Source organism: Desarmillaria tabescens (assembly GCF_030435595.1).
Source record: "Desarmillaria tabescens strain CCBAS 213 chromosome Unknown EV420scaffold_2, whole genome shotgun sequence".
Classification (NCBI taxonomy): domain Eukaryota; kingdom Fungi; phylum Basidiomycota; class Agaricomycetes; order Agaricales; family Physalacriaceae; genus Desarmillaria; species Desarmillaria tabescens.
In genome coordinates, this window is record NW_026848301.1 from 749,933 (window position 1) to 776,654 (window position 26,722).

Below are 26,722 nucleotides of genomic sequence, written 5' to 3' on the forward strand. Positions count from 1 at the left end.
ATAAGAAATCGACGCCAAGGCGGCAGTTGTCGTCCGGAGTCATATCAGTGGCATCTCATACATACGGTTTGTTGACAAAGGAGAGTTGTCGTGAAACCCGGCATCACCCGGACCGACCCCAACGAAGTACCGTGACCTTATTTGCCTGAGCTGCATCAGCAGAGGTGGCCTTGAGGTGGCCAATCAATCTAGTTTACTAGTTTTCTGCCTCTCCGGCTTCCCCGGGATCTTTCATAGCGCCAGAGGAATCTGCGGCCGGTTTTCTGATCCTGCGCTATTTAACCGCATGTTATTCTGTTGTATGATCCAATCTTTAGTCAGTATTGGGTCTGAATACCACAGATACCATTTTGGCTGAGAACAGTACCGTCGAATCGGTGACCGGTCCTGAACTGTTCGGATCCAAGCATCAAGGGGACTCTTGGGCGCCTTAGCGATATCTGTCATCGTCCGCAGCCACACTCAGTACTTTCAGTATGTTCTGGAGTTTTGCTCCTCGAGTCTTCAACATGGACTTCCTCGTCTCAACCACGGTCGCCCTTGGGATATATCTGACATACAAAGCTTTTGAAAACTGGCTTCGTGAATATTGCTCTCCTCTGCGTCATCTTCCAGGTCCGCCGAGCCCTGGATTTATCCTGGGCAATATACAGGAATCTATGATGGAGGTAAGCTTTCTCTGTCCCCCATGCTCGGACTTCAATGACTTGAGATTAGGACAATTCTCGTCTTCACGATGATTGGAGACAAGAATATGGCGCCACAATGCGATACAATGGACCGTTTGACGTTCGTTAGCCATCATCGTCCTAAAGAAGAATATTCATAGGAAGTGTGTAGGCTAATTGGCTGTACACGTCCGACGTTAAGGCTCTGCAGCACATCATGTCCAACGTTGATGACTGGCCGAAACCTGAGTATATTCGCTACATGTTGAGTCAACTAGCCGGACCAGGTAACGAGCCCTTTTCCCACTTTTTTCGTCATTTTTTTAAACCTCCTTCTGACAGGCGTTCTGGTTGTGAGTGGGCCTGAGAACCGAAAACAAGTATCCTCGTCTTCCTCGTCATTCTTATAAGAGCGCTGATGGACTTTGACAGCGGCGAGTCATGGTGCGTATACTACGTGATCATAGGAAACATTGATGAAATTAGATGTATAGAATCCCGCTTTCGGTACGTCTCAACTGCGTGAGATGACAAGCATTTTCGTGGCAAAATCTATCCTCGTGAGTTACAATTAGTCGGAGTTAACTGATAACAGCTCATAAGAAATATCAGCTTCGTGATAATCTTGCAAGAGTTGCTTCTGAGGCTGATGCTGGATCATCAATTGATGTTCTCCCCTGGGTCAGCCGCATGACGCTGGATATCATCGGCCTCGCTGGTGAGAGCATACTCTTTGGTCCCCTCAGAAAGATGGACAATATTACTCAGGTTTCGGTTACGATTTTGGCGCTTCAAACGCAGAAGCACCACAGAACGAGCTTACAACGGCCCTCGATGCTGTTTTCCGTTCAAAGCCTAGTATTTTTTCATTTTTGAAAGGGATGTTCCCGTTTCTCAGGATGCTTGTGAGTGATGTTATTTGACGTTGCCGTAGTATTAAGCATGTTATCCGTAGCCATTTGGCAACAGTGGTGCCCTCCATCAAGTCCAAACCGGCCTTTTCGCTATTGGCAAACAGCTGATAGTCTCCGCTAAGAAATCAGTCAACGAGGGAGTAGTTGATGACTCCAACAATTTGATCTCCTTGTTAATTCGATCCAACACTGCCAAGGATCTGCCGTTTTCTCAGCGCCTATCTGATAAGGATGTTCTCGCTCGTGAGTGTTGTTGCTCATCATTGTGCAACAGAATCATCTGACTGCTTTCTACCACAGAGATTCCAACATTGTTAATTGCGGGTCACGAAACTTCCAGGTGTGTCATCATGTCATCGTCAATCCGCCGATGTTGTAGACTCACCTAACGTAGTTCTGCAATAACATGGTCATTTTACGCCCTCTGCGCTCACCCAGAAGCTCAGAAGAAGCTCAGAAACGAACTTCTTACGCTTGATACCGATACACCCACCATGGATCAGCTCAACAGTCTACCTTATCTTGATATTTTCATTCGAGAAACGCTGCGTATATTCGCTCCAGTCCAGACTGTGCCTCGTGTAGCTGCAAAGGACGACATTCTCCCACTGGACTGCCCCGTGACAGACAAGAAAGGGATCATACATCGTAGCCTAAGGTATCTATCACTCTTCTGCCATTAACTGCCGACATGTCTGATTCAATGGTTGGTTTTTTGTAGAATCGTCAAAGGTCAAGGTGTGATGATCCCAGTTGTTGGCTTGAACACAGACAAATCCATTTGGGGGGAAGACGCGGCCGATTTCAAGTACCCTAAACGTTGTCTTGTTTCTCATTTCTTTCTCATCTTCATATTTGCAGACCCGAACGCTGGGAAAACCTTCCGGAGACGGTACGAAATATGCCCGGTGTGTGGGCGAACACGATGTCATTCTTTGGAGGTCCACGCTCTTGTATTGGCTTTCGTTTTTCCATCATTGAGTAAGATTGTCGAATGTGACTTGAGACGCTGTATATTGATGGTTGTTTCAGGATGAAAGCCGCTCTTTTCAGTGTCGTCCGTGCTTTCGAACTCGAACTGGCTGTTCCGGTCGATTGTATTACAAAGCGCACAGAGATCTTGCAGCACCCCATGCTGAAGACCGAACCAGAAAAGGGCGCCCAGTTGCCTCTCCTCATACGACCTCATGTATCCCAGACGTAAAGCTCGGATATCTTTTCCGAGGGTTTGTATTGTAATAACGGATCAATAAATTATAGCCCATACCCATTCCCGTCGATATCAGAAATTCAAACTTGTAGTCATCATTTTCTGTCTAGAAATTTCCCAAAGGCCATGGATGCCACTACTCTGTGTGGGATCTATGAGGCAATCTATCCTGACGCGAAATATGACAACTCCAATCCGATGGCTTTTATGGGTTTTGATCGATTTGACAGGTCTGAAACGACGCCCAAGCTGACAAGCATATTGCGAACCCGTCCCTCCCACATGATGGAGACGTCCTAATGGAATGAATATCAGTATGACGACAGGTATGAGAAGGATGCTTTACATTATTTGTTGACGCACGAGCTTTCACAACGCCTTGAACTTGGCCGGGCTCGACATTCGGCCTGGCCTCAGAAGGGAGAATGGGTAGGGAATTATCGTTGTCGTCATCGTCATTGGGTTCCAATGGTGGCCGCCGTAGCCACCATTCGGCACCCATTGTCCATTCGCTCTCATAGCTGTAGACATTGAAGTCGAAGCGCGATGACAAGGCTACATCTCTGGAGATGCGCGCGGAGTAAGCACCAGAGAGATGTCCAAGCATGGGATTGAACAATGCGGTAATTGTAGTGGGAGGTGATGGCAGGTTTTTTGGAGACGGTCCTGGAATGGGCGAGGATATTGAAGCTGGAAGTTGGAAGGAAAGAGGCGTTGCATCTGGGAGGGTAGAGAATCTGATTCCGGTCGAGACTAACACGATCTGAGTTTCTGAGGAAAGTCACTGCAGTTGACGCTCACCTCCGGCGCTCTTCTCTTTGGCACTGAAATAAATTTCTGCACCGGCAGACAGTCGTCCTTTCAGCCCGCCTTCTATTGCGTCCTCCTCATCGATACGCTTGACCCCAACGCTAGCGCCCTTGTCGCCGTCGTCTGACGCGGGGCTGTCGCTGGCGAGACGACCAAAGTTATGAAGCACTTTGACACCAAGCATACCGTCTTCCGCGCTCCAGGTATACTCCGAGCACCATTTCCCAACATCATGCTGAAGGTATAGCATGACATTGCTGGAATCGGCACTTCGTTGAGCTCGTGTCGTGGCCGACGGCGGCGTAGAAATAGCAGCAACGATGGCTTGCAGCGTCGATGTCAGTCTTGTAGAATAGAGAGCATCTAGGCGTCCAGTTGGTAGGTAATACCGTCCGTACAGAAGGTAGTCTGCACAAAATTGTTCAACCACCACCATTGCACAGTGAATTGGGGCCCACGTACCGCGAGTATCCACACGTTGACCAGCTAACCACTCGTCTTCCTTCCCTTCAGGTCTCCGTGGGTGGTCATACACTCTGAAACGCTCAATCATGTCCTTGAATCGTATGTCACCCGAACCTTTGACATTGAGGTCGCAGGACGTGAAGATGTACCCAACCGAGCCGTTTAGCGAGGGCATCGCATTCATCGAATAAGTCGTCTTGAACAGTGCATTTGGAGATTTTGAGATGGACAGATGGAGACCCTTGGGTACGGTAAAGTCGAGGATCGCTGTCCAGTAAGTCAGTCACTGGCACAGAGACATACGACGAGGCCTACCATCAGACGACCGAGTCAGGTTCGTGAACAAATTGTCTTCGTTCCATCCTGTTGCTTTGTAATAACTTCGCAGGACATAGGACGCAAATGGGTGCATGGAGACATGCAGTCACCAAACGAAGAGGCAAACGGACGGAATTGACGGGCCGGATCAAATACACTTTTCTTTCGTACACAATTTTCCTACATTTTACCACTCAAACCAAGCCATCCGTCTATCAAATTCCATACAGTTTCTTGCTCCTCCGTCCACTCAACTTTCTTGTCCTCGACGCAAGAAGCACAGAGGCCTTCTTTCCTCCAATCTATGAGCTTTATCCGCTCAAGCGACTCTAAAGGCTTGTAAACACCATCATCTTCCAGTGCAGGCTGGATGACCAACGGCATCCATTTATCTGCAAATACATCGGTGCAAGCCATATGTGAAGTGGCTGGAGGAGTGAAAAGAATAGGCGTAAAATGGTTGATTAGGTTGGCCATGAGTTCTTCACAGCGCCGGCCGTTTTCAGTGGATATTGTGATTTGAATGGGTGTTTCCGCCATGCCGTTTGGATGAGCGTCGTTGTCATTTACCTGTTGAGTTATGTATAAGGCGGGTGTAAAATGCTCCATACTATGAATTCTACCTCGTGAAATTGGGCTGTGGTTACCACAGTATAGAATAGTCGCTTGAAGAGCTTTTGGAATAACTAGTAAGCTGTGATCCCTTGGATTGAAGAAGATCTTACAGGCTCCAATTGATACCTTGTTGCTAAATCCAAGGCCTCCCCCGAATAATCGCAATTAAAGTATGGGACAGGTCCCTCCGGAAACAGTGTACTGAGTTTATGTCGAGCCAGTTCATGAAACGCAGGGAAATCGAGCTGCTCTTTGCTCGTGATGCGTAAAAGAGAGCCAATGCGAGAGAAATCGGTAGATGATAGCAATGATCTGGATGCTTTTAGCAAGGACGAGTGTATACAGACGCAACGCTCACACATCGTGGTACAGATGCTCCAGCAACGAAACTAGATCGACAACCGATACCTGTCGAGAGTTCAAGTCTAGGAAGTTGCATCCATCTAAACCAGCACTCAATTCCCTTTGTTTACCAACAACCGACGCATTCTCGAAGATATCTGAGAAATAAATGGAGTGTCGACAAAGTACAGTCGTATGTACGCGGAACAGATGATCTTCAAGGCCCAAGATCGTCAATCCATCAGGAAACCAAAAGACAGGATGTTGTTTCTTCCCGACGGTATCGATGGTCGTCGACGAATCTGCAAGTCGGGACATACTGGAAGAAAAAATATAAGTTCCATGATTCGTCAGTAGTGCAGAACGAGTTGGTCATCAGATAAGATAAGCAATTTTGTTTAGAAACGTTCCTTTGTTAAAAATTTAATTCGGCAAAACGACAACGATTCAATTACAGCCATTTATTCTACTTACCTGCAGCTCTTCCTATAGTTTGGAGGAATGGTAAGAGAGCTGAATCTTTCGTGACCAATGCATTGTTATGTGCACATCTCGATACCAAACAATGTGAAATTTCATCGCCACTTTTCCGACGCCCTCTTCCTCCTTCTAACCACATCATCACTACCAATCCCTACAAAATCTTCAAACATGGATGACGGTACGTCTTCCTCATCAGTGCAACGGCAATGGCAAACGGCACATCCGTTTGCTTCGATTTCTACGGCGGCATTTTTCTTCATGCCGACCTTTGTATCTATCGGTATTGAGGACGACGAACGTGGTTCAGCAGCACTGTATTCACTTTGCAGCAACGTATCGCCATTTCAGTCTTATATTTCCGCCTGAAGGGGAGATATTCGCTTCTCTCTTTTTACCGACTTCGACTGTGATTTTTGACGTCGTTCCGTCGCTTTGTTTTCGGCCTTTTTCGCTGTCATGCCGCCATTTCGGTCTACCCTGTGCATATTCAACCTGACCTGTTGCCTTTTCTATTCCTTTGGCATGTTCAAATACAGCCTGGCAATCCGATATGGCACCGACCAACACGGGGATATCCATTCCTTCTCAAGACCCTGCATTGAGCGCAACCGATGAAGGTGGGTACCGTGAACAGAGGAGGTCGAGCCGGAGCCGGAGCCCGGGCGCTAAGAATGGTGACAGAGGGTACGTTGAGAGCGAGCCTTCTCTATCCTACACAATAATCTAACTTTCTCCTCAAGCCGTTCTGGTGGAGGTCATAATCCCGGGAACAACCTCCACGTCTCAGGGTTGAGTCGCAAGGTAGATGCTCGTGACCTCGAAGCTGCTTTTGCGAAAATTGGAAGGGTGAGTCTGACAATTCACCTATCACAGCTTTACTTATTTGTTACGTCCAGGTTCAAAAGGCTTCCGTGATGCTTGACCCGCATACCCGTGATTCTCGTGGATTCGGGTTTGTCACAATGGAGACCGCTGAAGAGGCTGATGCTGCTGTCACTGCATTGAACGGAACAGACTTTATGGGGAAGAACCTCGTCATTGAAAAGGTGTGCTGACACGGTATATTTCGTACTTTCAGCGCTAACCAAGTCCAGGCTCGTCGTGGTCGTGCTAGGACCCCAACACCTGGAAAATACTATGGACCGCCCAAGCGCGGTGGCGGCTGTGAGTTTGTAGCACGTTTTTATCCTTAGCCATGGCACTCATCTTTTTCTTTTCTTTTTTCTCTTTTCAGCTGGATATGAACGCCCATACGATCCCAGGCCTTACGATAGTCGCTATGCCCGCGACCATGATGACCGCAGGGGTGGTCCTCGTGGAGGTCGTGACTACGACCGTGGATATCGTGACCGCGACCATGACCGTGGCAGAGACTACGATCGTGGTGGACGTGGTGACTCTGACCGTGGTGCTGACCGTGGTGGCGGTGGTGCTGACCGCGGTGGTGTTGAGCGTGGTGGTGGTGATCGTGCAAGGTATGATGACCGGCGGTACTGATATTTCATTCCTTCTTCTGTTATGTATATCGCATCTATAGGTTCTCATGTACATGTGCTCTTGGAATGTCTTTTATCACGCGACGTACCGTACTTTGCCCATAAGACCACAACTGAAATCGGCACTTGCCGAGCAATGTTGACTGACGACGCCCATGATCCAGGCTTACCGCAAGAGCTCGTCGACCTCATTGTTGATTTCCTCCAAGACGAGCCGTTTTCGCTTCAAGCGTGTGCCCTAGCTGGGCGCTGTTTTCTGCAACGATGCCGCCTGCATCTGTTTTGCAGAGTATGTTTTACAGACGGTACTTCGTCTAGGCGTTTCCTTCCGTTGCTTTTGGCACCGCATATTCCACCTCTGGTGCGAGAGGTATCCGTCATCGGTCCCGGCACGACTGCGGAATCCCAGTGGACAGCCTCAGATGATACATTGTCATCTGTGCTTGTCTCCTTTGTAAACGTTGAGGCTGTCCATATCCTGTCTTGCCGTTTCAATTCAGTCGCCACCATCCAAAAATTACGCACTCTGGCATCCAAGGCAGTCAAGTTCCTTCAGCTTGACACACTCCAATTCGAGCGGACGGAGGATTTCTTTTCATTGCTCCAATGTTTCCCCTCCCTGCGCCATCTCCTTTTAGGTTCCGTGTATGTCCGATCCAACGAGCACCTTCGTGTTCCTCACCCGCCGCCCGTACTACTGGAGACTCTCGAAGTGCCATTCCGTCTGTCACTGACTGCCATCCCCACTGTCGGCTTACTTCTCAATCCCTGGTCGCCCATCACTTTGAGTCACCTCAAATCCTTACGAATTGAACGCCTAAGTCTAAATGATCTTCCAATAATCATGTCTTTGATGGAAGCATCACGCGTCACACTGGTAGACCTCCTCCTTGGACCAATTCGAATGGTGACTGCCTCTGACCTAGGTACGACATGAGCCAGATCCTTTTACCTCAGTCTAATTACTTTTATCTAGACTTGACCCGTCACCCGATGGTACTCCCACTGTATCATCTCAGATATTTGCAGATCCAGATATCCAATAGTGTTTTACATCGTCGGCTATTTAAGTGGTGGACAAATGTTTTCCAGATGAGCGAACAGGATTGGTGTCTGGAAGACGTCACCATTAAACTGTGGTGCGACGGTAACTCACGTACATTTCATGATACCCATCAGTGGTCCCTGCTCGATGCTGCGCTTACCCGATCGTGCATGAAGGAGTTACGCGCTGTCAACATCAAAATATCTTTCCCGCCTCGGTCTCTTGCCCCAGGTATTATTGCGCCTGAGCTGTCCGATCTCATAAGACTCGCGTGCCCTTCCATGGTAGCGAAGGCTCTTCTTCACGTGGAACCAGTACGTGATATGTCAGTTTTCTTCGTGTATGCAAGTACCAAACTGAATTTCTCAAAAAGTGGTAGCAGATAACGACATATTCTTACGATCTTCGGGTCCCCATTCTGGCTGTCAATGAAGCTCGTTTGTTTTGGGCGGATGGAATATACATCTTCGAGATCGATTTGCGGGATTAGAGGTTTCGTCAAACAAGGTCGTAATACATAGCTGGTATCGGGCTATGTATAACAATTCTATCACCTGAATCCGTTTCCATGGATTGTATTGCTTGCATTGGGGACTGCGGTACCGAACACTTCAAACTGAGCGTCTATGTTAACTTCCCCTCATATGATCCACCGTACAGATGCGGTCCCGGACAAAAACAACACAAAAACGTCGGTGATAAGAATTGATTTTTGTAAGCGGCGTACTCCACTCAGTGCAGGCAGTCTATCGCTTATCTTATTTTTAATTTTCTTCACAGGGAATGTCATATTTTCTTAGAGTGCCAGAGAGTATAAAAGAGCCTGTAACTCACTGACAAATTCATCAAGTCGAACAGCTCTCAGTTGTAACAGTCTTATTCATCTCATCTCACAATGTTCTTTCGTATCTCTGCCTTCACTCTTCTCGCCTTGGCTGCATTCTCTGCTGCCCAGGAGACCAACACCACCGTCACCGGTGGGAAGTGCAACACTGGTTCTCTCCAGTGCTGCAAGTCTGTTCAGGACGTGAGGCATTTTCTCCTTGCCTGCGGAACATCTTCTAACTCGACGCAACCCTTTTTATAGCCCACGTCTTCTGCCGTCAACAGACGCTCTGGGTCTCCTTAACATCCCCATTGGTGAAATCACCGCCGATGTGTAGGTCTTCAGATGATACGAGTTATCTGGATATTTCTGATAATGTCTGCAGTGGTCTGACTTGCGACCCCATCACCGTCATTGGGCTCGGAACTACCCAGTGCACCAACCAGCCCGCTTGCTGCGAGAAGAACAACTTCGTGAGTCATATAATCTGTGTAGATATCACGGAAGCTTACGGGGATCGGCTTTATAGAACGGTGTTGTCGCTCTCGGATGCACCCCCATCAACTTGGGACTCTAAGGGTGCTCATGGATTTTTGGTGTCAATCTTTTGGTTTTTGTTTGTTTCAAATGCGGATTGGCATAGGATGTTAGATAGCTTTTCATAAATACCGCTGTTTATGCGATACCTTTTAGATTTATTTACTTAACACGTATACGTTTTTGCCTTCATCTAAGCGAGAGTATTCAAGCGAACGCGTATTGAGAAGGTAAAAGAACACTCGACTTCAATGTTTTTGCCATAGTTAGACTAAGCTCATAATCACGATCTCCTTAGATCTGAGGGGATAGAATATCCACAGACCAACAATTGCAAGTGATCGAGGAAGACAAGGAATTCCACAAATGCGAGCGATTCAGCTACCTGGAAATCCATTGACATGCCTCGACATTTTGTAGTCATATAAATAAATCTGCGTGGTATATTTTGGTATAACAAGGTACATTGTGGTCGTTCTTCTACCGCGAAGATCCTCGATGGAGTGGCGCCGCCCGATCTCTCAGCATCAATGAATATAAAGTCACGACTTTGTCAATGTAACCGAGCATGATGTTGTTATCCATTATTCCTGTCCCTACCTACTACCAATACGTAGCGGATGAGTATACACTGTCTATCGTACAAACCCGATGGAACTCGTAGCAAAAAAGGTATTTTACAAAAGCAACCAACACTGATTTCATGGAAGGAACATGGTATCAAAAGCAAGCACATGTACACATAAAAAAAGAAATTTATAAATAGGACCTAGGGAAAAGGGTATCGAGATTATTCGTAAAAGTCAAAAAGTAATCATAAATACAGATGTTAGGAGATGGGAGTGTGTGATGAAGATCCTGGAATACAGAGGGATAGAAGAAGAAGGGAATCAATCACTCCTTGGGTGCGACGACGACCGTGCTCCTAGGCGAAGTCCCACCTATCGTCTTGGCGAGCCTGGAAAGGGCATCACCCGTGAGAATAGGTCGAGAAGCATGGTGTGGCCGATGATTATCCACCGTGGGAGGAGATGAATGAGTCCGAGCGTGGTAGCCGTCCTGCATGAATCCCCGTCGCGGTGTTGACGCGCCCGAACGCGTGTACCGGGTATTGAGGTGTATGGGAGAAGGATGATGCATGGGAGGCTGGCGACCGACAGTGAGATTACGGTTGTGAGTAGGGTTGAATGCATGTGGTCCGTTGCGCGAGGCGGCGTATGTGGTGATGTCGCTGGGAGCTGATATTGGTTCGCCTGGCTTGGGTGCGTGTATAGAAGCTTCGAGGCCAGGTTTTGGGGGATCAACGACTAGGAGAGGCTTGGGCTGCGATGGAGCATGTATAGATTGATAAAGGTCCGACTTCTCCGTAGTAATGGAGGTTTCTGGGGGATTAGGTTGTTCAGTAGGTTTGGATTGCTCGACTGGCTTTGGCTGTTCTGCAGGTTTAGATGATATTCCATTTTTATTGTGCTTTGGCGGTGTAGGATTACGCATAGGCGTTGCACTTAGTCGCGAGTTGACTGATACAACCGACGAAGCAGGTTTGGGAGGTAGGGAAGGGTGAAGGGGTGCTCTGGGTGGGTCAGTAACAGGAATGCTAGGTTTGGGTTGAAGGGACTCTGTTTCAGAGACGGCAGGAACATCATGAGAGGGAGGCACGCTCACGGCGGCTGCGTCGACTTCCTTTGACGATACCTCTTCTTTCTTTGATTCCTCAAGGAATACACTGTCCATCTGCCGCGGACTGCCAGAATTGGGCGGGTATATTGACGCCATGGACGGCGACAATCCATCGTGTTCGGCAAACGTGGGCTTTGAAACTAGATCAGGAAGAGGCGTCAGGCCCTCGACAATGATAGGAGATATCGCTGAATCTTGGGGCTCTGAAGGGACTTTAGGCTTGACGCCCCAGTCATCTAGATCAGGCAGCGTGTCGTCCTCATCTCCGGCCCAGTCAATGTGACTGCCTGGCGTTGTGGGTCGAGCCTCAGCCATTGCAGAGGCTCGAACACGTTCCACGAGTGCATCAATATCATGGCGAACGTCTAGGTGATTGGCAGTAGCTGGAGCAGATGAGGCGGCTTTTAAGGGCGCGTTAAGCGGAGCTGGACGATTCCGTTGCTTTGATGGCCGTTCACTAGCGGCTGGTGGTGCATTGATTTTCGGTACATCTTTTGGAGTTTTTGACTGGTTTTGTGGACGCTGACGGCGGTTTGAAGAGCGGGAAGTTGTCGTGGGGGTTGGAGGAACGTCAGTCGAAGGAGTCGGAGGATTGGCAGCAGGGCTGTTTCGTGAAGAACGTCTTGAAGAACTTTTCCCTTTAGCCGACGTCGGCGTCACAGGCGACGTTGCTGAAGGTTGTTTCGGGGCTGTATTAAGTTTCGGTGGTGTTGGTTTCGTTTGAGTCGGCGGCGGCGGTGGTGCCGCGCTGGCGTCTGCTGCAGTTTCCGCTGGCTTTGAAGCGCCTCCTCCGCCTCCCCTTCCACTTCCACGTCCCCCGCCTCTCCCGCCTCTCCCGCCCCTTCCACCGTTGCCTCTCCGTCCTCGTCCGATTCCATTAAATGCTGAACCAGGTTCACCGGTTCGGGACCAGTCCCGTTGCCGTGACGTGGAAGGACCTCCAGAGACTGGTGTATTAGCAATGGGGCGTGGTGGAGCTGGAGTAGCCATGCCCTATAATAGGTAGGACCCAAGAATACAAATCGAAACTGGAAAATGGGAGGGCTCTGTGAGCTGCGAATTTTCTGGAAAGAAAGCGGTCGACTGTACCGTGACAGACGATGTGCAGCACACCAAACAGGTGCTCAAGAAGAAATATTACAGACCGGAAGGGTGATAGGAGCGAATCTGCGACAGTGTGGGAGTCCTTTTGTGGGGCACAGGTTGATGTCAAACACGCGACAACAGCATACACCTTCAGCAGCAACCATCATGTCCAAGGCAAGCCAACCAGAGCTGAAAAAGGTATTTTATCATAGTTTACATCCCTTGCTAAACTTATTTCACCCTAGTTTATGGACAAAAGATTGTTCGTCCATCTCCAAGGCGGCCGTAACGTGAGCGGAACGTTACGAGGATACGATCTTTTCTTGAACTTGGTCATCGATGATGCACTGGAAGAAACGACTCCTGGTCAAAAACATCCCATTGGCACCGTTGTACGCCCACTTTGGTTGTTTGGTTGCATGATGTGCTCACACCGAAAAGGTTATCCGTGGGAACAGTGTTACGTCGATGGAAATATTGGAGATGATAAGATAGCAGAGGAGATGTATGATATATATATGCGTATGGGAGAGGTATGCTGCTATCTTCAATTACCCTTCTTCGTGAATTCATTGCTTTCGTTTGCCGTTGAAGATGATCTGGGTTTGTGAATTTTCCATTGGCAGTACGGTATCATCATGAAACTGTGCGACTACATTTCCGTCTGCATCTATATTACTCCAACTCTCTCATAACGAATAACTGTACTTCAGCCATGCGCGTTCTGTAGCCACAAAAGTAAAATCAGAGGGTAGTGTTTTTCGTCATACGCGTTGTTTGGTAACAGCTCTCAAATATAATTTAATCCAAAATTTCGAACTTGAAGCCGACTTGTCACGACGGGACGGTCGCTGAAATGCGCAGATGCCTTTCAGCTGGCTCCTCCATTCTTTCCTCGTATCGCGGTCATAGCGCAGGCCATTCGTCCCGTCGACGATACGTAACCGTCGCTGCCAATGATGTCCATGACCACAACCTGAAGGAACAACCGACATCCTTCCACGAGAAAGAGAAGCTGGACAGGCTCTGGCTCAATCTTGAGCACAACAAAAATCCGACTCGTACTTGGGAGACATATCTACGCGCCGTTAACCAACTAGGAACCACCAACATCCCCCTTCATTTCCACCAGAGAGCCTTGCGCGCCTGCACGGTGCCCACGGAGAAGCTTCGCAGTGCAGCGGACCGTCGGATTGCCACCAAGCACCCCCCAGCACCTCACACCTATGAGGTTCGGTTCCAGTTGATCCTAGGCAACATCCGTACCCTCGGACAGAAACCAGACTTGGAGGATTATAACTTTCTTTTGGAACAGTTTGCCGCAGCTGCTCATCCTGTCGCGGCACTAAACACGTTGAAGGAGATGGTTTTATTTGGCGTTATCCCCCGGTCCAAGACTTATGGTCTGTGTCTCCAGGCCATCGCAGCACCGGCTGAGTCTCCCTGCCCGTAAGGATGACCTTGACGTTCGAAACGACGTGTCCCATGCCCAGATGAAGGAAATACTGGACGTTATGCGAATCATGGGAAAGCCTCTCACAGCTGTCAATTTTGGCTTGACCCTTCGCATTATGACCAAGACAACTTCCGTGGACACGGTCAATTGGTATGTCCAGTGGGGATATGGAATAGATCTCTCTTCCCGGACCGTCCTGCACTTGCGTACCAGGGCTTGGCTGGATCGCCGCCTGCTTTACCCGAGCCCGTCAATTTCACCACTGCCGCGCTCAACAACATCGTCGACATGGTTGGCCAAACGGGAAACGTGTCCAAGCTCGTCCAGGCTTTCGAGGTGCTTACCGTACCAATCCCTAAGAGTGCCCAGTTCATGGCTTCTAGTTTCGATGACGACGATGACTGGGGTGTTTCAACACCGTCCCCAGAATCATCGTACCATTACCCTCACGCGTCCCCAAACACGACCACTTACAACCTCCTCATACGTCACGTCTCCAAAGCTGGACATGCCATTCTTGCCCGCCACTATCTCCTCAGGCTATCCACTTGGAGCGAGAAGTCGCCCATCAGACACGCATAGAAGTCCTGACCAAACCCTTAAACCAAGCACGAGCTCCCCATTTCGCCATCAACAAGGGAACCATCCTCCCCGTGTTTGGCTTGAGCAACCGCGACAAAAACGTGGGACTCATGCGGTGGGTCCACTCAAAGATGCCTAATCTTCTCAAACGGAAACGCGCCGAACTCACCTTCTTCAATAACTTCCGACGCGGCAAGATCGCCAAAAACCAGTGGCCGATAATCGCTACTGGTCCCTCTAATACGTCCACATCTTCTTCAAAGCAGGACTCATCGCCCAATCTCTTCACTCGCGTCAAGTCAGCACTAGGTCTTGACCCCGTATTCGACGTAGACCTCGAAAGCGAAACCCCCTGCCATCCAACCCACACCCGTCAAATACATCGACCTCGATCTCTACATCCGGATACTGCAACGCGACATCAAAGAGATCGACGAGCTCCGCGCACACATCGAGATCATCCTCGCCCGAACGATACAGCGCGTCAAGGAACGCCTGGGTCGGCGTGTCTGGAAGGGGAAGAACATCTACACCCTGACCGGACGGCGGAGGGACAACGTGACGAGGGATGAGTGGCGGGGTATAGCCAACTTCAAGCCAAAGGTGGAGGATGACGAGCGGTATGTCCCCGGGAGGGTGAATATGAGGAGGTTGAAGGAGATTACGTGGAATAGGAAGACGCTGAGGAAGTTTGTGGAGAATCGGCGGAGGCGGGGGAAGTATGTTCCTCTGAAGGGTCAGTTGAAGCAGAAGGTGTATCGGGAAAATATGAGGTTTTATGTTCAGCAGGGCGTCTAAGGCGTTGATGCCATCCTGTGTGCGTGTTTTTTTTTGTATCTGGTTGACGGCCATGGCTAATGTTGATTCTAGACATTTCCTCTAGATATCGCGCCGAGATAGTGGTGGCGCTGCTATGGTGGCTCAAGGCTCCGTCGTTCAGCCAGTGTTTGTTCTGAAAGTAGGACGGTCCTTGTTCATACGCCTCATAGTTGAAGCAAACGGGGAAGGTGGAGCTGGAGCTGTAGGGATCGATATCGAGGAACTGACGCGTACAAAAAGCCCAGTTTCCTGTGTAGCGTAAAGAGTAATATCAGAAATTCTTTATTAACTACTACGGGGAACACTTCTGGCGTTGATTGTTTTTCGTGTCGACATACGAAACTTTGAATGCTCGATCCAACAGCAGCAGGTTGAAATATGCTTCGCAACATCTCGTTGAAGATAATGTTTCATAGTACACTAATAATACAAAATACAAAAAACATTCAAGCTTTAATGTTAAAAGCAGCGCTACGCCATCCCTTCGTCTTCTTCTCCTGCGCGGTCTTTTCCTCAACCCTCTGCATGAAAGACTGGAACTGCCTCTTTCCTTCCGTCGCCATGGCCTCCACACCCCTTTTCAAACCCGTCACCTCCTCCCGTCCTACCTCTCTCACAGCCTGAGCATCCTCAGCACCAACCTCACCAGCCAACTGATCTTCAAACTCGTAGACGCTATACCCAAAGGCCCCTTCTTCTCCCCAGAGAGGATCTGCGGCTCTGCACCCATCGCAAGGGCTGTATCTTTCCCTCCCTCAACAACCACCCCAGTACCCGTCCCTATAGCCTGCCAGCCTGACATCTTCCTCAGCCTGCCCAGCTCAGACCACATCGCAGCAGACAGAGCGCTCCCAATCCCCATACCCCCATCTGTGAACACTTCTGCCCGCTTCGAAACGTCCCATGCAATCCCGTCAGCCCATTCTATAGCACCCCTGATCTGCTCTGTTAACGCGCGCTCAACGGCCTCGCGGAAACGCAAGGTAACTAGAGGCTTGAACACACTCAATAGCATCGGGTGGTTGGACTGAGCAATCGTCAAACCAACGTCTGATGTAATATCCACCCGTACATGCTCGATAACGTGGAAAGCCTGATGAAGCTCACGCTCTCTGATACGAGTACCGCGTTTAACTTCCCTCTCTTCGGTGGCAGGGATGAGGCGGAGCTTGAGGTCGATATCGACGCCTTTGGGGGGAAGAGTGAAGGAGACGAGGCCAGAATAGTCGCTCGGGACAACGGAAGCTCGTTTATCTCGATAGAAGAACGAGACCTTATCCAGAGCGAGCTGGATGGCTTGAGCACGAATATGTGTAAGTGTACCGATGGCAGTACGCGTGGGAGCGTTAGCGGAAACCGTGTTGATATCAATATCTGTAATGTTTCGAATGTAAATGTGAGATGGCTGGATGTTGAAGGATGAGATATCAAGATTCTCAAGAACGAGCTCCGAGTCCTTATCGATATACTCCGTCCTGAATGATATTTAGACGAGAACTGAAATAGTGACGGAGAAGCATACCTCGGAATCGGAAATCCCTTCATGAATGTCAACGCACGGGGTATGTAAACTTGGAAGATATCACGCCAGAACCATGACGCCTGCTCCATAGCTGCATGTAAACCCGACTTGGCCTGCGCTCCGGCTTCGACAAGACCATGTTCAATCGCCTTTCCAAGCTGAACATGCGCGTCACGCAAACGCTTCGTATCTTTATCCTGGCTCAACGCGGCCTCGAAAGCATTGAGCTCGTTTCTTAACGCCCCATAATGCGTCTTCCATTTCGAGTCCTCGACGAAGAACTTCTTCCATCGCGTCCGTAAATCTTTCTTGGTTTGCTTGAGTTCTTCGCTCTGCATATACCCAACATCGTTGATCGTCTTTCGAATAACTTGGAGGAGTTCCTGGAACCATTTCTGGAGATCTTTATCTTCGCGTACATCGATAGCGCATTGCTTGGCTTTGGCGAACAAGTCATTGAGAGACCGGTTATTGGCGAAACGCTCGACCAGAGTCTTCAATTCCTTCAAAGCTTTGGAAACATGTTTCTCGGGTGTCATGTCGTTTATGAATGAATGAATCGAGGTCGGCGGTAGTTATGCCTTGAGTTTTGGAGAGCCACATTTCTACGGTATCGAGGAGTGTATTGACAGCTGAGCGGTATTCTTCATCCTTCTGAGCCTGCTCGCAGGCCTGGGATTAAAATCAGAATATGGATGCGAAGCGTTGGTCATAGTACATACCCTTTGGAAAGCGTTCTTGAGCCTATCACCTGTTCTGTCTGCTAACTCTTCCGCTTTAGCCTTCGCATCCTGCCCGGCGCCAATCACTGTCGCGCCAGTATCCTTCAAGGAGTCCATCGTGTGCTCGAACTGAACCTTGACATCTTTCTCTTCTTCCTCCATTCTCTCCTTGTCTCTGCCGAGGGTATCGCGCTTACCTTCCTGCACCTCTTGCTCAACCTCTCTCAGACTATCTTTTGCGCGAGCAGCTTGGTCCTCCACCATTTCAGCGGCATCAGCAAGAGAGGATCGTGCGAATGAGGCAAAGTCCCGGAAGACGAATGAGTCTTCTGAAGAGATACTGGACCATGCAATTTGGAGCAGTTTTCGTAATGCCTTTCGGATTTTCTCGACGTCCTGTGCAGCTTCGTCGGTGTCTACGACGTCAGAAGGAGCCGGAACCGAAATGTCGCCCTCTGAGAGATGCCAGATAGCTTCTTGAAGCAAATCATCGCCTACGACGATGTCAGAAGAGCGATTTGACAGTGTGAAGGATGCGTACTGTTTTTGTTCGACCCTAGAGTCCTGTAGGCATCCAAGATGGTGCCTATATGTCTCACCATGACTCTTCCCTGGGGGCTGAGATGACCGGGTTCCATCTGCGCCAATGCATTGACCTTGATCCAGTCGTTGAAGGCGTTGAGTTGGTCTTGAGAAGGTAATTTGCCTGCATTAAGTGCAGCGAGAACGTTTGTAAGACGATCCATATTGAATGGTTAAGGAGTAACCCATATTATTGAATGGTTTTATAAGCGATCCAAGTGGATGGTATGTCATTAACGAGTAATGTGGTGTGTCTAGGATGACGATGAAGGCGGCGGCGGAATACCGGGCCGTCATTCACGTGCAACTTGCAACCCAAGCCCAAGTTCGAATCGGAAGTCAAGTTGAACCAGGTTCCAACGTGAAAGATAAACGAGTTACTTCAGCTCGTTACGCGTCTCATGATACTTATTATCCTCGAAACACAAGGCCGAAACGGGGTATCAGTGGGTCAGCTTACGGCGCAGGCATGTTCAAAGCAATGTTATCTCCCCGTAAACATGCGACTCTACAATATGCTCCGACTCTGTACTCTCTCAGACGTGACGACGGAGAAACATACAGGCGATCTCTTCCAGTCTTTCACGGCTTCACTAATCACTTTTCAAGCTTCTGACGCTTGTTGTTACCTGTAGCAGTCGCCTTCTCCACGCTGCGCCTCACTGTCATCGCTCCCCAGATACGTAATCATCCCGATTCTGGACACGTTCTCGAAGTTCTGTTTTCATCGCTAAATGCGCGGATCCGAGCTTAAACAGACCACTCTTCGTTCTGTCCGTAACCACCATCTACTCTCCCGACTTTTGTTCTCCTTTCACCCATGTCGGAATATCCAGACCGACTAGACAACCAGCGTGTCATTCGCCCACTGGACCCCGCAGCGGTCAGAAGGCGTTCACATGTTTCTCAATCTTGGCATGATTACGGTGACGGCAGCGTCAGCGCCAGCACCCGCTCCTGGGTTCAGTCGACTCAGCAGAATCCACCACCACCGCCAGAGCATTTACCTCTTCCATCACCTGCACTAGGCCTTCGGGCTGTCAATCCAGACGAGAACGAACCGGAGGAATTGTCTGAATTCATGACAATTCGTCAGGAAGATTTTCACGGATTACCTGATTATCCACTGCCCTGGACTCCTGGCGGGAATCAAGGCGTCCAGCCGCTCAAACCAAAGAAACGTTTCGTAGGCGGTTTCGTTACTGGCTTGAAACGTATCCCGAAGGCTATGTTTGGCGGACCTAAAGTGAAGGAGGTGAAGAGACAGAGACAGAGGTCGACGGAGACCGGAACGCACCTGACCGAGAATACCCTTCCACAATACAGAACGAATCCACCAACCCCAATAACCTTACAGATGCCGCGAACACATGCCTCCTTGGCAGATTCCATTCCAGCTTCTCTAGCTTCGGGAGAATTCCAACGGCATAGGAACAATCCCACTTTCAGGCTGGAGCCGCCTATAGAGGTATTCGAGCCTAGTGCAGTCTCACCGACAGAAGTGCCTATCGACCAGACGAGAGAATCTATCCATCCAGAATCTAGGCGGACTAGCCTCCACCTAACAATGCCGGATCCCTCAATAGCCCTGCCCCCCTCACAACCACCATCGCGTCGTCAATCGCATGTTTCACCGCGTCCACCAAGGCGAGAACCGTCTACAGCCCATCCGCCTTCTATTCCCGCCCATCCAGCCCCTTCAGAAGACTATCGCCGCATGTCGAAGGGTGATTCGCAGGGCGGCCACGGGCCGGCAAGCGCAACAAGCTCGTCAGTCGGAGCTGAGCCATCCTTTTCGAGTGACCTTAATCCAGTGCTCAGATTTTTCACTGGACTCTACGACATGCCTTGGATTGCACCAGAGCGCATCACAGTGGACTACCGTCCCGGGGTGGACCGTGGTGCATGGGTGTGGAAATGGACCCATGTGAAGAACGGTAGCGGGAGAGGCCAAAGGGTGATGAAGCTGAAGCCGATTCCCAAGGTGCTGGCTTCTTGGTATGTCATGAGTGATGGTACGGGAAGGAAGGTGCCGGTGAAGGAGCACGTTCGTTCACCTAGCTCAGTCGCCCCAGTCGATCTATTGAGCTCTGGAGCGTCTGGCACGCGGTCGTCGATGGCGACCAGCGGAGCGACTTCAAGACGCGGCAGACGGCGAGTACCCATACGTTCGTCGGTCTTTTATCCAGACCCTAGCACGCTACCGCGCTCCGTCAGACGGTCGAAACCTCCCTCGCGACATGGTACTAGCTCGCATAGCCGACACCGTGATCAGGAACGACGGCGAAAGCGCCCTGCGTCACCTATGTACCCCCACGGGTACGCACCGCCGAGTACTCCGCCGCCGCCAGTACCGTCCTTTGCATTTATGCCGTCTCCACATCCTGCTCCGAGCCAAGAGGGTTCACATGCGCAGCCTTCAACCCCCGCAGCTTTGGTGCCGGTGTTTGGGACGGTGTATATGCAAATGTTACCACCAACTTCGATGACATCTGTGAACACGAGCCCGGGAATGGCGGGGCGAGGGGCTGGGCAGCAGCAGCAGCAGCATAGCTATGGATATTCGCCCATGGTCGTGCCTACTACTCCACCACATATGTAATTTTGGATTTATGAAGCTCTCGACATTTTCCTATGTAATACTAGTTGTTTATAGTTATGCCCAATACCATTGGACTTCGTTTTTCCCTTCGTTGTCGAGGAGTGTTGCGTTGTTGTGATCGACCTATACTCCTAGTCGATCAAAGCTGTGCCTTTCGGACCGATAGCGCCGTATCACGTCAGGCCTATTTGTGTAAGTACCCGGCTTTCTTCTTTTCCCCTCAATCGAACGGTCATGAACTCGGAGCCATCCTCATCGTCCTCGTCACCTATAACGCCGACGCATCCCTTTGCCCATGCAAGGGGACTCTTAGAAATTATTCCCAATAAGATTGACGTCGAGGAAGAATCGAGACTGTACGATGAACTATGTACGGTAAGCTCCTTTTGTTCTTGAGTTGCGGCGGACAGCGTATTCATCAGGTCTGAGTCTAGGATGATGATGATAGTCCTCTCCGACACGGAGCGATAGCTGTCCGACCACGGTCGCCGTCAGGCGCACCTTCGGTGTTCTCACGGGAAAGTATCTGGCTGGGGGATAATTCTGGGGAGAGCCTGGCCTTTGCGAGAGACGTGAAGATAAGCGGGTGGACTAATGTCGGTGATAAGTTGGGCGGAGCGTATGTCGGTGGGTAGTTTTTCCCGGATCTAAAAGGCCCCCCCGTTTCTGAATTTTGCGTAGTGTATGACTGCGTGATTAAGACGAAAGAAGTGCGCAGTCCACACGGTGGAATTTTATGTATGTCACTGACGAATACTTTGTTGCAGGGAACTGTTATACATTGTCACAAGCGATACAGTTCGTTCGTTCAACTAGAATCGGCTCTACGCAGAACTTTGCCGGTATGTCATCAGCCCATTCTTTTTTTGTCGGTCATTTTCTCAAATCCCATTTCCTAGCGGAATCAACAGCATTTCATCCCTCGACTTCCGCCAAAAGCACCCCTTGCGAGATATCGGCCCGCATTCCTAGACCAGCGGCGACGAATGTTGCAATACTGGCTATCTTCAATATTGCTACACCCCGATATCGGCGGATGCAAGGCGGTTCGGCTGTGGGTTATGGATTGACAATACTTTTACTTTATTTCTCTTCGGATCCTGTTTTATTGGTACTACGTTCGTTTGCTTGGGAGTGCGCTGTTCCCTTTTGTATTATTATATATGCTCAGATACCCGTAATAATTTTTGCCCCGGAAAGTACTCACCCGCCCAAGCGGCGGGCGTCGCGATCCGAAGTAAGACAGATCTTGTCTCAATTTGGCTCCGAACTCGGGACGCTACGACGTCTTAGACATAGGTACTTGAACGGTTTCGCCGCTGTCTTCAGTCATATAACAAAGGATGAGTGCCTCTCGATTTTTCTCAATCATCCTTGCGCACATATTTGCAAGTTACTTGCTCCTCATCGTCTTGATCTACCCTCGCGCATTACAGACGGACGCATACCGTCCACCAGCACTCTTCTTACCACATAATTCATCCTCCCTATTCTCATATAACATCCGGCCCTCTTTACGAGAATGAAGTGGGCAAATACGGAGGCATCACAGGCTTGGATGGGGCTCGTTTTGATATTGGGGATCATTGTCAATGAGTATTCGCACGAAGAACCACCATCGAAAGAGGAGGATGAATGGGAGAGCATCTTCGAGCTAGGATGGTCGTGCATGTGAAGCAAGACGTAGAAGACGTAGAAAGGAGGTCGAGGAAGGATATGCCGTTGAAGAAGAGGTTGGATCATCTTGGGTCCGGATTTTGTGGAAACATGGTCTACTTGTCATTTGAAGGATCGCTTTCGGTTGCTTTTGGGTATGCTATCCATACTATACGCTTTTAATTAGTCGATGATAATCATTCCTCCATCACGTCATCATCACAAGGAGCGACTACTTCAGGCGTAGTTTTTTGTCGCACAAGTGACCATTGCTCAGCTGCCAATGTAGTCTTCAAGGCAGAGCACTTTGAGATGAGATAGAAAAATAGCTAGCATGATGCAAAGCCGACATGCATACTCATTGAGAAGAAAAAGTCTCCACATGCTTCGAGTCAATGTCTTTCTTGATCTGATATGCGTGCCGAAGACGAGGTTTTAGTTGTTCCATGCTCGGATGTGGCGGGCTGCCCATGGTAGACTCTGCTGCGTCTGCAGCGGAAATTAGCTCTTCATCTAAAAAAGTCTCAGGAAAGAAGTCTCGTTGAGGCAAAATCCTGTTAGCTTACATGTACTAATGTTATACGACTTCAACCTGGTTCGTTGCTCTTCATTCAGCATATGATCCCAGAAATAGTTGTTGTGACCTGGACGAAAATTAGAACTGAAGATATCTCAGACATATGCAACAACGAACCGCTCATGAAACCATCAGACCCAAACATGAATAGTGGGTTCGTCGACGATTGAGCGTCTTTGTCCAAAGGATATGTTCTCATTTGCAGATCTGCTTCTTCTTTATCTCGTCTCTCCTTGGCAGCCTGGAACTTTTTCTCCAGAATCTATGGCTTTATCTCTCGTACAGCATTGTGAATAGACCAACTGAACCAGGCATACTTTCAAATATCGATCATATCTTGCTTCTGCGGTCTTGCTGGCAGAGGGTTTGAGTCGGAACGTCCGATGATGGCAGGTGATAGCACATGGCAATGTTGAGTGAGCGATACGTGGTGGAGCAGATTGGAGGCCATGGCGAAGCAGTGAGCGCGTTATCGACATCGACGTGGGTGAGAACATGGCAGTAAGGAAGCAAAAATCGGTACACCGGACCGGTCATTCCGACCTTCTTGTTCATCATGTCTGACGAGGAGCTCACCGTCGTCGCATCCGCCGCTCTGCAGCATCTGCTGAGCAAAGGCTCTATCACAACGCCGATATCTTCCATTGACCTCCTTGTTCGCGTTATCACCTACAAGCCACCCCAAAGCCTCATCGTAAACAAGCCCAAGGCGCCCAGGTTCCGCCTCACCGACTTGACACGTTTCGAAGCAATCTTGGAGTCGCTCTCTCAGTCATGGGATCAGGGAAGCATTACATTCACCAAAGAGAATGGCGAATTCAATATCCTGGACTTGAGGCTAGCGTCGTCTTCGTCAAATGTTGTATCCACCCTCCCACACAAGCGTAAGCGGGTGATAGACGAAGAAGCGGATTCTGCAGCTGGTGATGATGAGTCTGAGGATTCTTCGTCTGAAGACGCGGTGAACAGGCCTTCCTCTGCACTTGCCAGTCTCAGCAAGGAACAGCGCCAGGTGTTTGCCATCATACAGAAGAGTACCGCCAAGGGACGTCTACTGGCAGAACAGGTACGAAGGATAATTCGTAGGAAGAACATCTTATTCATTATTTAACTTTCAGTTCCGGTCCGTTGAAGAAAGTTTCGAGCCTATATGTCCTCATATCACGAAGGACGACTGCGCCAAGGCGCGTCGAAATGATCCATCGATACCCTTCAACCCAGATGTCCCTGTCGGTATCTGTGATCTTATCCATTTCCGACCTCTCATTCGCCCGCACACCGACCCTTCTCTTGGACATTGCTCATATCTTAATACATGCTATTCTGAGCCGACATATGCACAGTCACCGTCAATACCGCCGTTTCCCGGTTCTCAACACGGCTTCACACCCGGCATGCGCGGTCCGGCGTCTCTACCGTCAGGCCTTGGTGCCGGTGGAAGGGGCAAGGAAAAGGCTCCGTGCAGGTATCTACATTACGAGGTTGACTGGGACGCCACCGATGGCGACGGTTCTGACCGTAGAGAAAAGGCAGTGGTGAGGAATACGCATAAAATAGGAATAGGGCTGGGACCTACCGGGAAGGTGGCAAAATTTGTAAGTCTCGTCCTGGTGAATTGATGGTCTTACCGGTACCACTTGCCTATAGGCACCACCCCAATGGATCAACTGTGATCTGCGCCGCTTCGACTACAGCGTGCTTGGAAAGTTTCATGTAATTATGGCAGATCCTCCTTGGGATATTCACATGAGCGTGGGTGGTGAAACTGGTGGACCTCTTCTCCGATTGATATCCCATTATCTAGTTGCCCTACGGAACAATGACCGACGATGAGATGCGAGCTATGCCCATACCAGCACTCCAAGATGAAGGACTTCTGTTTTTATGGGTGACTGGCCGTGCGATGGAGGTGGGCCGAGAATGTATGCGAGTCTGGGGTTACACCCGTGTTGACGAAGTAGTTTGGGTAAAAACCAACCAGGCAAGTTTCTGTGAATATTGTTATAACCATGTCTCTAACGTATTCACAGCTGCAACGCGTCATCCGCACAGGACGAACAGGGCACTGGCTCAACCATACGAAAGAACATATGCTCGTCGGTGTCAAAACCGTGACAGATGAAAATGGAGCGTTGAAATTCCCGTCTTGGGTGAACCGTGGTTTGGATACTGATGTTATCGTGTCTGAGGTGAGAGAGACGAGTAGGAAGCCTGATGAAGCATACGGGATTATCGAAAGAATGTGCCCTGGGGGGAGAAAGGTTGAGATCTTTGGGAGGAAACATAATACGCGTCCTGGGTTGGAATTTTTTTCTCTTCCTCATCGAGGACTTGCACTCACATCCGGATGTAATAGGTGGCTGACATTGGGAAACCAGTTGGGACCTGATCAAATCTATGAAGAGGATCTTGCTGCCAGAATAAAGGCCAAGTACGGTGATCTATCTTGTTGGCATGAGATAGCGTTACTGAATAATTGATAGGTATCCGGATCGTCCTATCAACATTGTGAATGCTTGAACATCGATGTGTAGATTGAAAATATTCTTCCTTACTCGCTGCGGACTGTTTACACATTATATTATTGATATTCAGGGCGTGAATACATCTTTGGTAGCAGCGTTTCAGCCTTTTCATCCAGAGAGCTCACTTTTGAAACTTGCTCCTTCAAGCCAATAAGCCACTCCTATCCCTCCTTTCTACATTTCGCCGGTCTACATGCGTCCTCTTCATACACCCGCAACTTGAATAGAAAGCCCATGAGACAAGGGAGAGGAAAGTCACGAATTGCATGTAAGAACATCGGGGATGAAATCGTGAGCATCAACAGGACGACCATATAATGCTCTCGGAACCTTCTTATCGGTATTGCACATCGCAATGTTTCTCTGTCCTATTGCTTAGGTAGCAGGAGGTCATTTAAAAAAAAGCATAAAAAGGTAGCTTATACAAAGGAGATAGCGCGAGGATCACAAAGACATGGCAATGTACAAAAAGAGACAGAAACAGCAGCCATCAGAGCCCCTCTTCGTCTGTCGTCTCGGCATCCATCTTGTTATCATCATCGTATTCAGTTTTGAATTCGATACCCTTGTATCTCCTCCGAAACCAGGCCGGAGGTTCAGCGTCAGTTGTGGAGTGGTAAGTGAAGAAGTGGCATGCAACCGAAAGGACCCAGTGACCAGGTCGGTTCCTAATGGGAAATAGCAAACGATTGGCAATAGGAACTACGAAAAACGGGTGGACATGAGATGTGACGACGCGAAATTGACGGAGTGTTTGGGGATCGACAGGTTCTCCCGGATAGGGGGTCAAAGGCATCTTCGTAATCAGCATCGACTTGCTCCTCTTTCAGAAATTCGTCACGGATAGCTTCTCCTGCAGCCGTAATGGGAACAAAGAGGTATCGGAATGCTGCCTCTGGCATGTACTGCAGGACGGCGACTTGAGGTTAGAAGATGAACGACAAAGAAACGCACCTCTTTGAATGTGATTCGGCGGTGTTTAGTGAATTCTTTGCCCAATGTACGAGTGTGATAGACTCTAGCAGTATCACAAGGAAGCGAGAAATAAATAAGCATCTTGTTGAGCGTTGTCATAGTTGGGACGAGAACAAAGTCTCCGTTGATGGAGTTTCGATGTAGGTCCGGACGATCTGAAAAGTATGCTCGTTCGAGGCTATATCAGAGACGGTGACTATGGCATACAT

General features: G+C 49.3%; 12 protein-coding genes across 12 annotated transcripts; 8 read left to right on the forward strand and 4 right to left on the reverse strand.

The window, feature by feature from the left end:
• Positions 1-509: 509 nt before the first annotated feature.
• On the forward strand, positions 510-2,786 carry EV420DRAFT_1259793 (cytochrome P450; the record flags this gene model as incomplete). Its single annotated transcript, XM_060466972.1, has 14 exons — positions 510-668; positions 718-789; positions 841-955; positions 1,011-1,048; positions 1,101-1,112; positions 1,163-1,228; positions 1,281-1,386; positions 1,437-1,573; positions 1,624-1,825; positions 1,883-1,922; positions 1,977-2,240; positions 2,304-2,390; positions 2,444-2,563; positions 2,615-2,786. The coding sequence occupies 14 exons, from the start codon at positions 510-512 to the stop codon at positions 2,784-2,786; spliced, it is 1,590 nt and encodes a 529-aa protein (XP_060338221.1).
• A 170-nt stretch (positions 2,787-2,956) lies between these two features.
• Positions 2,957-4,479, reverse strand: EV420DRAFT_1259312 (mitochondrial distribution and morphology protein 10; the record flags this gene model as incomplete). The annotated part of the gene is made up of 5 exons (XM_060466947.1): positions 2,957-3,088; positions 3,139-3,545; positions 3,594-4,010; positions 4,065-4,334; positions 4,383-4,479. The coding sequence occupies 5 exons, from the start codon at positions 4,477-4,479 to the stop codon at positions 2,957-2,959; spliced, it is 1,323 nt and encodes a 440-aa protein (XP_060338222.1).
• A 26-nt stretch (positions 4,480-4,505) lies between these two features.
• On the reverse strand, positions 4,506-5,868 carry EV420DRAFT_1502073 (uncharacterized protein). Its single transcript, XM_060471097.1, has 4 exons — positions 5,359-5,868; positions 5,111-5,312; positions 5,009-5,059; positions 4,506-4,955 (listed from the first exon to the last, which is right to left on the reverse strand). The coding sequence occupies exons 1-4, from the start codon at positions 5,658-5,660 to the stop codon at positions 4,566-4,568; spliced, it is 945 nt and encodes a 314-aa protein (XP_060338223.1). The 5' UTR covers positions 5,661-5,868; the 3' UTR covers positions 4,506-4,565.
• Positions 5,869-5,933: 65 nt separating this feature from the next.
• EV420DRAFT_1502075 (uncharacterized protein) lies at positions 5,934-7,457 on the forward strand. Its single transcript, XM_060471098.1, has 6 exons — positions 5,934-6,003; positions 6,362-6,509; positions 6,566-6,671; positions 6,722-6,871; positions 6,920-6,989; positions 7,060-7,457. The coding sequence occupies exons 1-6, from the start codon at positions 5,994-5,996 to the stop codon at positions 7,320-7,322; spliced, it is 747 nt and encodes a 248-aa protein (XP_060338224.1). The 5' UTR covers positions 5,934-5,993; the 3' UTR covers positions 7,323-7,457.
• EV420DRAFT_436952 (uncharacterized protein) lies at positions 6,939-9,070 on the forward strand. The gene is made up of 4 exons (XM_060482113.1): positions 6,939-6,989; positions 7,060-8,247; positions 8,298-8,680; positions 8,740-9,070. Exons 2-4 carry the CDS (start codon positions 7,344-7,346, stop codon positions 8,743-8,745), a joined length of 1,293 nt encoding a protein of 430 aa, XP_060338225.1. The 5' UTR covers positions 6,939-6,989; positions 7,060-7,343; the 3' UTR covers positions 8,746-9,070.
• Positions 9,071-9,261: 191 nt separating this feature from the next.
• Positions 9,262-9,769, forward strand: EV420DRAFT_1635220 (hydrophobin-251; the record flags this gene model as incomplete). The annotated part of the gene is made up of 4 exons (XM_060476419.1): positions 9,262-9,380; positions 9,454-9,525; positions 9,578-9,665; positions 9,722-9,769. The coding sequence occupies 4 exons, from the start codon at positions 9,262-9,264 to the stop codon at positions 9,767-9,769; spliced, it is 327 nt and encodes a 108-aa protein (XP_060338226.1).
• A 512-nt stretch (positions 9,770-10,281) lies between these two features.
• EV420DRAFT_1502079 (uncharacterized protein) lies at positions 10,282-12,223 on the reverse strand. The gene has a single exon (XM_060471099.1). It carries the CDS (start codon positions 11,722-11,724, stop codon positions 10,624-10,626), a length of 1,101 nt encoding a protein of 366 aa, XP_060338227.1. The 5' UTR covers positions 11,725-12,223; the 3' UTR covers positions 10,282-10,623.
• A 437-nt stretch (positions 12,224-12,660) lies between these two features.
• EV420DRAFT_1684992 (uncharacterized protein) lies at positions 12,661-15,855 on the forward strand (the record flags this gene model as incomplete). The annotated part of the gene is made up of 9 exons (XM_060479270.1): positions 12,661-12,693; positions 12,741-12,887; positions 12,954-13,028; positions 13,322-13,898; positions 13,989-14,101; positions 14,165-14,443; positions 14,491-14,842; positions 14,877-15,286; positions 15,417-15,855. 9 exons carry the CDS (start codon positions 12,661-12,663, stop codon positions 15,612-15,614), a joined length of 2,184 nt encoding a protein of 727 aa, XP_060338228.1. The 3' UTR covers positions 15,615-15,855.
• Positions 15,747-18,437, reverse strand: EV420DRAFT_1502084 (uncharacterized protein). Its single transcript, XM_060471100.1, has 6 exons — positions 18,138-18,437; positions 17,597-18,090; positions 17,484-17,546; positions 16,875-17,401; positions 16,034-16,827; positions 15,747-16,010 (listed from the first exon to the last, which is right to left on the reverse strand). Exons 1-6 carry the CDS (start codon positions 18,340-18,342, stop codon positions 15,799-15,801), a joined length of 2,295 nt encoding a protein of 764 aa, XP_060338229.1. The 5' UTR covers positions 18,343-18,437; the 3' UTR covers positions 15,747-15,798.
• Positions 18,438-18,906: 469 nt separating this feature from the next.
• EV420DRAFT_437033 (uncharacterized protein) lies at positions 18,907-20,942 on the forward strand. Its single transcript, XM_060482114.1, has one exon. It carries the CDS (start codon positions 18,999-19,001, stop codon positions 20,778-20,780), a length of 1,782 nt encoding a protein of 593 aa, XP_060338230.1. The 5' UTR covers positions 18,907-18,998; the 3' UTR covers positions 20,781-20,942.
• Positions 20,943-21,014: 72 nt separating this feature from the next.
• Positions 21,015-21,850, forward strand: EV420DRAFT_1616712 (Phox-like protein; the record flags this gene model as incomplete). The annotated part of the gene is made up of 5 exons (XM_060475150.1): positions 21,015-21,155; positions 21,215-21,407; positions 21,462-21,490; positions 21,548-21,622; positions 21,680-21,850. 5 exons carry the CDS (start codon positions 21,015-21,017, stop codon positions 21,848-21,850), a joined length of 609 nt encoding a protein of 202 aa, XP_060338231.1.
• Positions 21,851-23,538: 1,688 nt separating this feature from the next.
• EV420DRAFT_437115 (MT-A70-domain-containing protein) lies at positions 23,539-25,681 on the forward strand. The gene is made up of 7 exons (XM_060482116.1): positions 23,539-24,079; positions 24,132-24,608; positions 24,661-24,765; positions 24,818-24,994; positions 25,044-25,312; positions 25,370-25,444; positions 25,497-25,681. Exons 1-7 carry the CDS (start codon positions 23,570-23,572, stop codon positions 25,531-25,533), a joined length of 1,650 nt encoding a protein of 549 aa, XP_060338232.1. The 5' UTR covers positions 23,539-23,569; the 3' UTR covers positions 25,534-25,681.
• Positions 25,682-26,722: the final 1,041 nt, after the last annotated feature.

Bases quoted from the DNA above. Each gene is read 5' to 3' on its own strand.
- EV420DRAFT_1502073 (XM_060471097.1), bottom strand. From the start codon at position 5,660: ATGTCCCGACTTGCAGATTCGTCGACGACCATCGATACCGTCGGGAAG. The intron at 5,313-5,358 runs GTGAGCGTTGCG...AAAAGCATCCAG, and splicing joins GAGCATCTGTACCACGATGT to ATCATTGCTATCATCTACCG. The intron at 5,060-5,110 runs GTAAGATCTTCT...TTATTCCAAAAG, and splicing joins CAAGGTATCAATTGGAGCCT to CTCTTCAAGCGACTATTCTA.
- EV420DRAFT_1502075 (XM_060471098.1), top strand. The intron at 6,510-6,565 runs GTACGTTGAGAG...TTTCTCCTCAAG, and splicing joins GCTAAGAATGGTGACAGAGG to CCGTTCTGGTGGAGGTCATA. The intron at 6,672-6,721 runs GTGAGTCTGACA...TGTTACGTCCAG, and splicing joins CTTTTGCGAAAATTGGAAGG to GTTCAAAAGGCTTCCGTGAT.
- EV420DRAFT_436952 (XM_060482113.1), top strand. From the start codon at position 7,344: ATGTATATCGCATCTATAGGTTCTCATGTACATGTGCTCTTGGAATGT. The intron at 8,248-8,297 runs GTACGACATGAG...ACTTTTATCTAG, and splicing joins GGTGACTGCCTCTGACCTAG to ACTTGACCCGTCACCCGATG.
- EV420DRAFT_1502079 (XM_060471099.1), bottom strand. From the start codon at position 11,724: ATGGCTGAGGCTCGACCCACAACGCCAGGCAGTCACATTGACTGGGCC.
- EV420DRAFT_1502084 (XM_060471100.1), bottom strand. From the start codon at position 18,342: ATGGATCGTCTTACAAACGTTCTCGCTGCACTTAATGCAGGCAAATTA. The intron at 18,091-18,137 runs GTACGCATCCTT...ACATCGTCGTAG, and splicing joins TCTAGGGTCGAACAAAAACA to GCGATGATTTGCTTCAAGAA. The intron at 17,402-17,483 runs GTAGAAATGTGG...ATGACACCCGAG, and splicing joins TCAATACACTCCTCGATACC to AAACATGTTTCCAAAGCTTT.
- EV420DRAFT_437033 (XM_060482114.1), top strand. From the start codon at position 18,999: ATGTCGGAATATCCAGACCGACTAGACAACCAGCGTGTCATTCGCCCA.
- EV420DRAFT_437115 (XM_060482116.1), top strand. From the start codon at position 23,570: ATGTCTGACGAGGAGCTCACCGTCGTCGCATCCGCCGCTCTGCAGCAT. The intron at 24,995-25,043 runs GCAAGTTTCTGT...ACGTATTCACAG, and splicing joins TTTGGGTAAAAACCAACCAG to CTGCAACGCGTCATCCGCAC. The intron at 25,313-25,369 runs GTTGGAATTTTT...CGGATGTAATAG, and splicing joins AAACATAATACGCGTCCTGG to GTGGCTGACATTGGGAAACC.